This window comes from Scyliorhinus torazame, chromosome 4 (genome assembly GCF_047496885.1).
Source record: "Scyliorhinus torazame isolate Kashiwa2021f chromosome 4, sScyTor2.1, whole genome shotgun sequence".
NCBI classification, from domain to species: Eukaryota; Metazoa; Chordata; class Chondrichthyes; order Carcharhiniformes; family Scyliorhinidae; genus Scyliorhinus; species Scyliorhinus torazame.
Window position 1 is genome coordinate 70,861,964 of NC_092710.1, and position 13,718 is coordinate 70,875,681.

Below are 13,718 nucleotides of genomic sequence, written 5' to 3' on the forward strand. Positions count from 1 at the left end.
TCTCCAGACACAAGTTACTATTGTGGTCTTTAATGGGCTCTATTATTTCCCTCATTATCATTTTATCCCTAAGATACTTTTAAAACAACTCAAGATTTTCCTCTATGTTACCTACAAGTATTCTTTCAAGTCGACTTTTTACTCTCCTAATTTCCATTTTACACATCCTCTTGCACATTCTGTATGCCACTATCTGCTGTTTTGAGCCCTCAATATTTACCATAAGCCTCCATTTTTCTCCTTATCCAATGCAACATATCCCTCAATATCAGCGTCAGTGGTCTCACCCGTTTTCTTGCTTGGAACATATTGGCCCTACACTCTCCGGATTACCTTCTTGAATGCATCCCACTGTTCTGTCACAGATTTACCTGAAAGTGTCTGCTCCAAGCCTGCTCTGGTGAAATCATATGTGATCTTATTGAAATCGGCCTCAGACCAGTTTACAACTTAGGTGAGGCAACTGCTTCATAATTAACAGTGTCAAGTCGTTAATTGCTGTTGCTACTGGCAGAACAATTCGTTCATTTCATTCTCTTTGTGGTGCACTGGAGCAGATTGTCATCTGTCTCTTGCTAGTTCATCATGGAATGTCATGCCAACCTGTCGCCAGAGGGAGACACTCCGCATTAAACATGGCTGAACAGGAATCTTTCCCGCTCTTTGAATATCGTATTACTACAGCCCGTCGTGTCTGCACTGATCCTCTGAAAGAGCACACTATGTAGACTCAGTCCCCTGTCCCATCACCGTAATGCCACCCAGCAGCATACACATCTTTGGACACTCGCGGACAATTTAGCATGGCAAATCCACCTAACCTGCACACCTTTGGACTATGGGAGGAGACCGGAGCTTCACGTCTACCTGTGCAGATACGGAAAGAAAGTGTAAGCTCCACACAGACAGACACGGAAGACCGAAATTGAACACGGATGTCTTTTAATTAATTTTGCTAGCTAGGCCAGCATTTATTGCCCATCCCCAGTTACCCATCGGAGGGTGGTGGTGAATTGGTCCTTGAATCGCTGTAGTTCCTGAGGCGCACATACACCTGCTGTTAGGGCCCAGTTCAATATTTTGCACCAGCGTCAGTGAATGAATGGCGGTAATATATAACCAAGTCAGGGTGGTGGATGACTTGGAGGGGAACCTCCAGGTGGTGGGGTTCCAAGATATTTTCCTCCGGGTTCTCCCCACAGTCCAAAGATGTGCAGGTTAGGTAGATTGGACATGATAAATTCTTCTTAGTGTCCAAAAATGTTAGGTGGGGTTACTGGGTTACGGGGATAGTGTGGAGGTGTGTGCCTGGTAGGGTGCTCTTTCCAAGGGCTGGTGCAGACGCGATGGGTCGAATGGTCACCTTCTGCACTGTGAATTCCATGATTGTAAATTTCTCCAGCTCGGTCCTAAATGGTCCACTCCCTATCCTGAGACTCTGACTCCTTGTTTGGAACCCTACCCCGTCCGCCAGCCAGAGGAAACAACATCTCTGCATCCAGTCTGTCCAGCCCTCTCACAATGTTATATCTTTCAATGAATTCACCTCTCGTTCTTCCAAAGTTCAGTAAATCCAGGCGCAGTCGACCCAAACTGTCCTCTGACGGAAATCCTGCCATCCCCAAAATCAGTCTGATGAACCTTTGCTCTGCTCCGGCTGTGTGAAGTATATATTTTCTGAGGTAAAGAGTCTAAAGCTGCACACAGTACTCAAGCTCTCGTCTCACCAAATCCCCGTAAAGCTGCATTAATATATTCTGTACTCAAATTCTGTTGCAATGTAGGTCAACATTACATTCCCCTTATTAACTGCTTGCTCCAGCTGCTCGCTTGTTTGGAGCGACTGGTGTACTCGGACACCCAGGTCCATTTTACCTCAACACATCCCAATCTATCACCATTGAAATCACCATTGTTCTCCGTCCAAAGTGGATAACTTCACATTTCGCCACACTATACTGCATCTGCAAAGTATTTCCCATCCACTCAACTTGTTTAATTTACTTCTAAGCTTCTTAACATCCTCCACAGCACTCAAATTCCCACAAATATTCGTGTTGACAATAAACTTGGAAATCTAGATTTTGGTTCCCTCATCCAATTCATTGATGCATATTGTGAATAGTTGGGACCCCACTGATCATTGCCAGTATCTTATAAAAAGGCCAGTTTATTCCTATTCTGTTCCCTATCTGCTAAACAATTCGTAGACTATGCTAAGTTAACGTGCACAGTACAGAGGCATGTAAAGGGGAAGTAGTGAAGCATATGAGGGAGAAGGAAAATGAGGAACACGGTAATAAATTTAGGTAACGAAGGCTGGGAGAACGCTCGGTTGACTAAAAATCAGTTGGGTCTGCTGCGTCCACAAGATGATGGCATATGGTGGAGGAATCATACAGAAGCGTACCGTTTACCCTTAGCAATTTTATTCGCGAAACAGCTTAGTGGACACAAAGAATAGATATTTCTGCGCCAAATAGCCTATGTGATACCACATAGTGTTAGGACACCGTCACTTATGTCAGTTCACATTTGTTTGCCGCCTGGGATCTATGATCCTGAATTGCTGCTACCGATATTATGTTTAACACTACAACTACGTGAAAACACGCCTTGGTCGCCGCCATTTGTGTAATCATGCACTCCATAATTCTCTCTTTTATACTTAGAATATTTACTAAACTGCCTTTCACTAGTTTTTGCTACCGCCCTGCTAGACATGCTGGAAAGTCAAACACTTGATATTAACCCTTAGCATCGCACCCATATAATTTTTGAATCTATCTTGTTTCCTATTTTCTTTCAAATGTACGAGCACACTTTTCTTCCACATTCCCAAAACGTTATCAACATCCTTCCGTTTGTCAACGCCAGCAATGTTTTATTTCAGAGTTGATATCTCTGGCGACATACTGGGTGGTTCTTGGAATATGATAAAGGCAATTACATGGGAACAAAAGATGAAGAATCCTCTGACCCTGCGTGGTTGATATTATTGTGATCTCAATTCCAATTTCCTTGATACTATATTTATAGAATAACTGGGTACGGTCCAGAATACAAATATAGATAATCATTGAGTTACAATCCAGATGTGAAACCTAATTAGTTAAACACAAAAATAATTATGATAACAGGGTATGTGATGTATTGAGGCAGTGACATGTTGGAATTGCTGGATACCAGTTTGATCAATTGGAAACATAAGTGTAGTAATGTTCAGTTCAATTATCGCACATTGTGGAGGAATGATACAGAAATATGTATTTATCGTTTCGCAAGTTTATTCTTCAAACAGCTCAGTGGACTTACAACCTGATGTGGACGAGGGAAGTGGATGTACCATTGCCAAGTTTGCGATGACAAAAATATTGGAAGGCAAGTGGTGAGGATGACAGTCGACAGAGGTTAGGTGACTGGGCAAACATGTGGCAGATCGAATGTAACGTAGGAAAATGGAAGGTAAGCACGTTTGTAGGAATAATAAAGGAGCTGAATATTATTTAAATAGAGAAATGCTGCAGAAAACTGCAGAGCAGATGTATTTGGGAGTTCTCATGCATAAATCGCACAAAGCTGGCATGCACATTCAGCAGGAAACTGGGGAGGAAAATGGTGTGTTTGTCTTTATTTCAAAGGGAATGGAGCATAGAAATAGGGAAGTCGTGCTATAAGGAATATTGTGAATAGGTGTGTTCCCCTTATCTAACGAAAGGTATACTGGCATTGGAGGCAGTCCAGAGAAGGTCCACTAGGTTGATCCTGCATACGGAGGGATTTTCTTATGAGGAGACGTTCAGTAGATTGAGAGCTTTAGAGGGAATGATCTCAGAGCAAAGAGTCTTTCATGCAAGACTCAAAATGAGGAGTACTTTCTTCTCTTTGAGCATCGTGAATCAGTCTAAGTCTTTATCGCAGAGAGCTGGAGAGGCTGGGTCGTTAAGTACCTTAAAGGCTGCGATAGACAGATTTTTAATCAGTAATGGAATCAAGGGTTATGGGATAAGTTGGGACAGCGGATTTGAGGGTTATCATATCAAATCATTCATGATCTCATTGAATCGTTCAGCTAACTCAATGGGCCGAATGGTGCACGTCGGCTCTCATGTTCCATGGCGACCATCAGTTCAGCAAAAACATTTCAGTTAAGCAAGCAATTGCAGCGAAGCATGATTAATTGTTTAGTTTGGATCCATATTCCTTGATAATTAGTTTTCAAAACCTTTGGCAGTTTGAGCGGGGGCGAACGTTTTTGGCTGGGAGATGCATGAGTTGGAGAAGCTTGATCGGTTACATTTATTGCAAAAGGAAGAGTTTGTTATAGCAAGCGTTGCAGTAAGGCTTGTCCTTGTTCTCCTTGAAGACACCTTGACTGAGCTGCTTTAGGCAGAAGGCGCAGACAAAGTGCTCTGGGTGGAACCTCGTCCCCATGGCTGCAATGCAACGTCCATTGATGGGTTTTTGACATCCATTGCACAACGAGCCCTGCCGCTGGTGATAGTGCAACTCGCAGTAGGGCATTCCACCGACTTCAAAGAAACTGCCGCTCAAAAACGGAGTGAGGCAATCCTATATTGGAAACGAAACAAGGGAAACTTTATCATTTGACCTTCAAAGGCATTACCATCTCTGAGTTCAACATCCTAAGGCTGGGGGCGGGAACGTACCAGAAACTTAACCAGGTTAGTCTTGTGAATATCATGTCTACAAGAGCGCATCAGGGGGCAGGAATCCTGCGGAGAGTAACTCACCTCCTGACTCTCCAAGACCTACCATCTAAGACACAAGTCACGAGTGTGATGGAATACTTACCACTTGCCTGGATGAGTGCAGCTCCAAGAACACCAGTGAAGCTCAACACCATCCAGGACAACGCAGCCCCGCGTGATTTCACCCCTTCCATAAACATTCTGTCACCACAGTCATACGGTACCTGCCGTGTGTACCATCTACATTATCTACAAGAGTCCTCAACAGTGCTATAAAGTAGCACTTACACAGCAATAACCTGCTCACGGATGCTCAGTTTGGGTTCCGCCAGGATCACTCAGCTCCTGACCTCATTACAGCCTTGCTTCAAACATGGAAAAATTAGCTGAATGCCAGAGGTGTAGTGTGAGTGACTGCCCTTAACATCAAGGCAGTATTTGACCGAGGGTGGAATCAAGGAGCCCTTTCTAAACTGGAGTGGATGGCAATCAGGGGGAAAGCTCTCCATTGCTGAGAGTCATAACTGGCACAAAGGAAGATGGTTTTCGGGTTGGAGGTCAATCATCTCAGCTGCAGGACATCACTGCAGGGCTTCCTCAGGGTAGTGTCCTCGGCCTAACCATCTTCAGCTGCTTCAAAAATGACCTTCCTTCAATCATAAGGTCAGAAGTGGGAATGTTTTGGATGACTGCACAATGTTCAGCACCATTGGGATGTGGGTGTCGCTGATTAGGTCAGCATTTATTGCCGATCACTTGTTACTCTTCAGAAGGTGGTACTGAGTTGCCCACTTGAACCGTTGCAGCCCTTAAGTTGTAGGTCAATCCACTGTGCTGTTAGGGTGGGAGTCACATGTCGGCCAGACCAGGTACGGACGGCGGAGTTCATTCACTAAAAGACATCAGCGAACCAGATGGTTTTTCTGACAATGAACAATGGTTTCGTGGTCATCTTTAGACTTTTAATTGCCGATTTTTTATGGAATTCAAATGTCACCATCTGTTGTGGCAGGATGGCCTTGGTCTATGGATTGCTGATCCAATGACAATACCACTACACCATCGCCTCCCCCAAGATGAAACTTCATAGCCTGTTGCATTGCCTATCACTGATGTTTACGTATCTGCTTCTTGGAGAAAAGGATGGTACAATAATATTTTCACTGGGCTGGGTAATGCTCTCGGGTCTGGGGTCAATTCCCACCACTACAGATGGTGGAATTGGAATTCAATACAAATGTGGAATTATGATGACCATAAAACAATTCTAAATTGCCCATGTGGTTCACTATTGTTCTTTAGGGCAGGAAATCTGCTCTCCTTCTGTGTGAGTCCAACTCCACAGCAATGTGACCCAGCTAGCCATTCCGTTCCAGCGCAACACAGGTTTGGGCAATAAAGGCTGGACCCAGCCAGTGGTGCTCGTCCCATGAAGGAATACTTAGAAACATAGAAAACAGGAGCAGGGGAGGCCATTCGGCCCTTCGAGCCTGCTTCGACTTTCATTACGATCATAGCTGATCATTCAACTCACGAGCCTAATCCCTCTTTCCCCCACTTCCTTTGATCCCCGTCGCCCTGTGTGCTATATTTAACTGCTACTTGAAAATAGACAATGTTTTGGCCTCAACTGTTTCCTGTGGTAACGAATTCCACAGGTCCACCATTCCCTGGGAAAATAGATTCTTCCTCATCTGTGTCCTAAATGGTCTACCCCGCATCCTCAGACTGTGACCCCTGGTTCTGGACACACTCACCATCGGGAACATCCTTCCTGCACCTCCAACGTCTAGTCCTGGTGGAATTCTGCAGGTTTCGAAGAGATTCCCACCCCCCTCATTCTTCACAACTCCATTGAAAACAATCCTAACTGATTCAAGCTCTCCTCATGTCAGTCGTACCATCCCAAGAATCCGTCTCGTAAACATTCGCTCCACTGCCTGTAGAGCAAGCACATCCATCCTCAGAGAAGGAAACCAAAACTGCACACAATGTTCCAGGTGTGGCCTTCCCAAGGTCCCCTATAATCCCTGCAAGATATCCCTGCTCCTGTACTCGAATCCTCCTGCTATGAACGTCAACACACCATTTGCCTTCTTTGCCACTTTTTGTACCTGCATGCTTACCTTCAGCGACTGGTATGCAAAAATGATTTTTTTTTTAATGCAAAAAACCTCAACTCAACATCCGTATCCAGAGCACTCAATCTATTTTATAACGCTGTCCACGTCAAGATTCACATTACAAGTTCCATGTCCTGACTACCCGCACTGATTCTAATAGCTTCTCCTTCACTACCCACTGCTTAGCATGGATGTCTTACACAGGCCCGGGTTCAATTCCAGCCTTGGGAAACTTTGTGGATTTGTGACTTTCTCTGGGAAATCTGTATTTCCTCCGTCTGCTCCGGTTTCCTCCCATAGTCCAACAATTTGGTTAGATGGATTAGCCCCTAGTGTCTCAATATGTGCATGTTTAGGGTGGGGAGTGGCGTAGCCCTGGGTAGTGTGCCCTTTCGGATAGTCGTTACAGAACTAATGGGCCGAATGGCCTCCTTCCACACTGTAGGGATTCTGTGAGCTGTGATTATATTCTGTAATTCTGGGATCTATCATTTCCAACACATTTTATTTAGATGCAAAATCTAACATCTTGTAGTATTCATCTTTGAACAGAAATTTCAGAAAACGAAATTCACATTTTCAACCACGAGGTTTCGGAGCGTAGCTCCTTCGTCAGGTGAGTGAAGAGGTAGGTTACACATACACATCATATATAGACAAAGCCTATGATGCAAGATGATACTTGAATCCAAATCTTTTCGGGTAATTAACTCTTTAGAAGTCCAGACGGTGCGACTGGAGAGAGGGTTCATCACTAGTTGAAGAGGTGTGAATTGTCTCAAGCCAGGACAGTTGGTAGGATTTCGCCAGCTCTGGCCAAATGGGTTAAATGTAGTGAGACATGCATCATACTCGTGCGACTCGGCCAACGTTTTCTACCTCATACGAGGCACAAAAGGATGTCACGAAGCATGGTACATTGGTGACACCATGCAGACGCTGCAACAAGGAATGGACGGGCATCACGTGACAATCACCAGGCAAGAATGCTCCCTTCCAGTCGGGGAACATTTCAGCAGTCAAGAGCATTCAGCCTCTGTTCTTTGGTTAAGCGTTCTCCTCGGCAGCCATCAGGACGCTCGCCAATGCAGAATCGCCAAGCAGATAGGCAAGTTCTGCACGCATGAGTACAGCCTCACCCGGAATCCTGGATTCACGTTTCACTACATTTTACACCCCGCACCCCACCACGACCATCTGATTTATGCCTCAGATGGTCGTGGTGGGGTGGGGTGGGGGGGGGGGGGGGTAAAATGCAGTGAAACATGAATCCAGGATCTAGGGTTGAGGCTGTACTCAGCAACCAAACAAGAGTCCTCCAGCAGCACCTCACAAACCAGGCACTTTTAACACCACGAAAACAGGGTAACATGCATGGTAAATTCTATTGCATGCAATTTCTCCTCTAAGGTGCACTCTATCCAGGTTTGCTGGCACGAACACCGATAAATCCGTTCCTGACTTTATGTTTACTTAAACCAATATAGCCTTTCAAAAATAAGAATCGAAAATGCAAGATAAACTCAGCAGTTCTAGCAGAATCTGTGGAGAGAGAAATAGAGTGAGGTTTCGAGTACGCGTCACCCTCTGAGAAGACCAGCTTTCCAATGACTATTCGAGATCATCAATAAATGTAACTCTCCCATTCCATAAAAATATTTAAAAAGGGAAATAGCATGGATTGATTTTTCACAAATCTCGTTGAATTCACAGAGAGAATGGAATGGATGGATTTCTGATTGTTTTGGTGGGTGGGAAGGAGGCTTGTGTTCAACCTAAATGTTCGTATGGACTAAATGGCAGTTTCTGGGCTGTCGGCTTTATCTAGTTCTGAGTAAATTACTGATCTTCGAGCAGTTTACATCGTCAGTTCGCGCCAATAGATCTGTACAATGTGGTGCAGAATAGGATCATCTGCCCCTGGAGCATCCTAAAGTTCTACTCTAATGTCACCAACAATGATATCTATGCTACAAAAGACAGCGACATACATAAAAGCACAGATTCTGATTCGGCACATTACAGCCTAAACATCACAGCCTAAACATCGGGCTCAACATTGAGTTCAGCAACTTTAGACCATGACCTTTCTCACTCATCTTGATCACTTTTTATTTATGTTTTTTGTTCTCCTTTCGTAATTCACCCCCTCCTCCCCCAAAAGACGGATTGTCGCTTGTTCTTTAGTTTTTCTTCCACTTACCACTGATCTTTCTTCTCAAATTTAACACATTCTGCAATCGTTCCTTCATGCCATTGTCAGCACCTCTTTTAGTCTTTAATGCTACCGTTAACACCCCCGTTATCTTGTGTCCTTGACATCTTTGCCAATCTCTCCTTAGCTCCTGACTCCCTCACCTCCCCACCCCACCTCTCCCACTATAAAACCTATCACATTTCTGCCCCGCTTCTGCTCTGGAGATGTTCCACAGATTCGAATCGTTAAATCTGTTTCTCTTTCCACAGATACTGTCAGACCTGCTGAGTACATGGAGAAATTTCTGTGTATAGTAGCCATTTCTAATCGATTTTGACACATGTAGAATAATATGAAATAGAGATTAGAAGATAAACACTGTTGCAGCCACAGCAGGACCATCTTGGTCACCTGCTGAATACACCATGCGGTATTCGCGTCCATTGACTTCAGCAGTTGTGATCCACCGTGTTGTATAACGGCCAATAATAAGAAATTCGTCTATTTTGTGCTTCCCCCCCTAAATACAATTTCCGTTAATTCAGAATCTGGTGTGTTTTTCCAGCTGGCGTGCATTCCGCACTCGTCAACTATTTAATATACTTCGTGCTGATGATACTGTCATACACAAAGAGCACTGCCCTGGCGCAGCTGCCACCCTTAGGATCGCATATCAACCTGATACCCAATCAAGGAATAGGGCCCAAAGTAGGTCAGAGAAAACGTAATCCCTCAGCTCACCGCCAGTGATGCAAACAATAAAGTGGCGATCGGATTGCTGCTTGTGGTATCTCTCAATGTGATAAGTGGCTCATTTTACCCTATGCTCCCTCCAACCCCCTCCCCCAAAACCATCAGCGATCATCACATCAAAAGCATTCCTTATAAAGCGGACTGGGGCATGATAAGATTGTGCATGCAATATAATTGCAATATAATTGCAAATCAGTTTCTCTCCTTTGGGAACGCAGCAAGACATGCAAAATCTAAACGTGTTTATTTTGATCAATGACTACTTACCCTGCAGACAAAGCATTCTGGGTGCCAGACGTTATTAAGCGCCGAAAGGTAGTTGTCCAAAACGGGGCGATCACAGCTGCCACACTTGGGAGCAAACATGTTGAAGTAGTCTTTGCGGCAATAGGCCTTCCCGTTTTTCTCGTGGTACCCTAAAGAGGAAGGGAGAAAGGCGCGTGACACACGTTCTTAATGGCATAGAGAACTAGGAAGAGAGTGGGCATGATAGCGATCAAGGCTGAAAGTTCCACAATACCAGATCGATGACCAGCTACGAATTCTACCCAGTATTCAGTTCCAATAGCATGAATATAATTCTGTATCAGTTATGTTTTGTAAGGCTGGTCCAATGAGAGCTTACTTCCGTGGCGTGGCTGTGCCAGGTTCAAAGTCAAGCCAGAAACGTAAAGTGCCGCATCCCACATCAACATTTCGGATTAACCGCGGCAAACATCAAGTGAAATGCATACATAATATCGGAGGTATTTAAAATTAATCTAGTTCATATCCAATATATTTTACATTACTCAAAATATTTTGGCCAACTAAGGAAAAGCAATGCTGCCAAATATAAATTTGCAACTTTTGTTTCGTGCCTTGTGGGTCACAAACATATCATTTAGTAGCAGGAGTAGACCATTCGACTCATTCAAAAAGATCATCTCTGATCTGATTGTAACCTCAATACCACATTCCAGCTGACCCAATAACCTTTCACCCCCTTGTTAATCAAGACTCTATCCACCTCTGCCTTAAAAATATGAAAATATTCTGCTTCCACTGACTGTTGAGGAAGAGAGTTCCAGAGTCTCACGAACGTCTGAGAGAAAAATGTTCTCCTCGTCGCTGTGTTAAATGACCGACCCCTTATTTTTAAACAAGGACCCCTAGTTCTATATTCTCTGTCAAGAGAGAACATCCTCTCCACATCCACCAATACCCAAGATATTAAAAGTTTCAGGCATATCTACAGCATATCCAAGTTTGTTTTTCCTCTCCTCTGTACACCTCCAATTCCTCCGCACGAGATTTCTAATCTGTCTGTTATTGGTGTTGCTGCTCAGCGAAATACATATTTCTTATATATGCCATAAGATGGCTTGTGCATCCCTCGACGGCTTCTGTACCCCATCTCGGGTCAGAACTCCACTATAGAGCTTGATAGCCAAGGCTGCTCAGGCAGCCAAACATGTGGATTATCAAACTGTCTGTTTGATAGATGATAGATGGCAGATCCTTCTGTCATGTGCCAATGGCAGGCGGTGAGAACGAGAGAGATGACTGGCCAACCACGTGCTTTAAAGAATCACCTGGTGCTTTAAGAAAATTGCTTCCGCACAGTTCGTGGCTATGAACTACAATAACTCATGCAAAAGTTGCATGTAGCCGCAGCAAGTCAGACTCCACAAGGGGCTACTTGCCTCAATGGGCTGGTGGATCGGATTGGTGCACAACATTTCATTCCCGTGCTGGCTGGGATGCATTTGGAATCGGCGTCCTTGACCCTTCACATTCAATGGCATTATCACCGCGGAATCACCAACGATCAACACCTCAGGGTCAACGATTGACCGCAAACCCAACTGGATAATCCATACACATAGAATGGCTACAACGGCAAGTCAGAGGCTGGGAATCTTGCAAAGAATAACTCTCCTCCTGACGCTGCACTGGTGACGATGACTAAGGCCAGGGCTGGGTCCTGTCTGGTAGGCTGGGATCTGCGAGGATGTTCATGGCGGGTAGGCGGGGCATGGGCGTGAATGACATCCGCTCACTGTGGAACGTGCATAGGTTGACGGGACAGATGAAGGAAGCAGGAGTTTTCTCGCATTTAAAGGGCCTGAAAGAAGACGTGGTGCTGTTACAGGAGACCCATCTGAGGATAAAGGATCAGATAAGGCTAAGGAAGGGCTGGGTGAGCCAGATTTTCGATTGAGGCTTCGACAGTAGGGCCCGTGGGCGATGATACTGATGGGTAAACGGGTGAGGTTCCAGATGGAGAAGGTGGTGGCTGACCCGGGGAGCAGATACATGATAGTGACTGGTGCATTGGGCGGGTTGGTCAGTCGTGTTGGTTAAGCGTATATTTCCCAAACTGGAATGACACTGGCTGGGTTAGGAAGATGTTAACGGCCAGACCGGACCTGGATACTCAGACGTTGATATTGGGTGGGGAGGGGATGGATTGGAATATGAAGTTGGGCCCAAAGGTGGACAGCACCTAGCCGCGATCGTTGGTCCCTTCAATGGATGGCGGGGGGCGGGTGGTCAAGCTGTCAGCTGGGTACCTAAAGGAGATGGGAGCGTTGGATCCCTATAGGATTCTGTATCCTCAGGGTAGGGAGTACTCCTTCCTGTCACTGGTGCATAAGATGTACGCGAGGATGAACACTTTTGTGGTAGTGAAGGTGCTGCTAGTTGGGGTGAAGATGCAAGAGTATTCGGCGACCGTGATATCGGGCCATGCTACAGACTACGTGGATGTGGGCTTGGAGAAGGCTCCGGCCCCGAGGTTGGCGTGGAGACCAGAAGTGGGCTTGATGAAATTTGTGGTCAAAATGAGGATGGTGATTGTGGAGTATGTGGACTTTAACCAAAATGGGGAGCTCTCGTCGGCGGTGGTTTGGGAGGTATTGAAAGCGGTAGTAAGGGGTGAGATCATCTCATTCAAGGTGAAGGTGGGTAGGGAGGCGCTGGAGGAGCGGTAGCGCAAGTAGAGGAGATTTTGGAGGTTGATGGAAGATATGCGGAGGATCCAGATTCGGTGCTATTGGGGAAAAGGAAGGCGTTGCAGGCGAGGTTTGTTCTCCTGTCCAAGGGGAGGTTGGTTATGCAGTTGTGGCGAGCACGGAGAGTTGTGTATGAGTCTGGTGAAAAGGCCAGTCGATTGCTGGAGGGCCAGGTCGGTCGGCAGGCAGCAGCGAAGGAGATGGTGCGAATTAAGGATGGAATGTGGGGGTTGGTAGTGAAGTAGGTTTGATGAATAAGGTGTTTAAGGACTTTTATAGGGGCTTGTATGCGTAGGAACAACTGGAGGAGGAGTCAGTGATGAGGGAGTTTCTAGAGCGACAGAGATGGCGAGAGGCGGAGAGGGCCGGGTTGCAGGAACGATTGGGGGTGGAGGAAGTGCAGGCAACGATAGGGAAGACGCAATCGGGCAAGTTACCGGGGCCGGATGGTTTCCAGGAGGGGTTTTATCAGATGTTTAAGGATACTTTGGTGCGATTGATGGTGGAAATGTTTAAGGATGCGATGGGAAAAGGGGGGTTGCTGGAGACAAGGAGGCAGGCATCCATTTCATTATTCCTTCAAAAGGAGAAGGATCCGATAGTGTGTGCGTCATATGTACTAATTTCTCGACTGAAATTGGATGCCAAGACACTGGTGAAGGTGTTGGCGGTGAGGCTGGAGGGGTGTATTCCGAAGGTGGTGGGATGCGCAAAGGATTTCTGGTGCCTCCCCCAGGTGCGTGGGCGGAAATGGAAGGGTTGTCATTTCGGGTTGTGGCAGCTCACTTTAGGTATTTGAAGGTGTAGGTAGCAAGGGACTGGGCACGACTCCTTAAGCTAAACTTCACGAGCGCGGTTGAAAGGTTGGACAACTATTTGGCATCGTTTTTCAGCACCATTCCCGAGGTTGTGCATGTGGAACTGGAGCCGGGACCCC

The 13,718-nt window shown here is 45.7% G+C and overlaps 1 protein-coding gene across 1 annotated transcript in view; it reads right to left on the reverse strand.

Moving 5' to 3' along the window:
• Positions 1–3,269: 3,269 nt before the first annotated feature.
• The window catches only part of LOC140410293 (leupaxin-like), a 56,204-nt gene continuing 45,755 nt past the window's right edge, over positions 3,270–13,718 (reverse strand). The window contains exons 8-9 of the mRNA XM_072498271.1: positions 10,053–10,201; positions 3,270–4,572 (exon numbers count right to left, since the gene is read on the reverse strand). Of these exons, the coding sequence (XP_072354372.1) occupies positions 4,300–4,572; positions 10,053–10,201 (422 nt within the window). The 3' untranslated portion in view covers positions 3,270–4,299. The remainder of the gene's footprint in view (positions 4,573–10,052; positions 10,202–13,718) is intronic.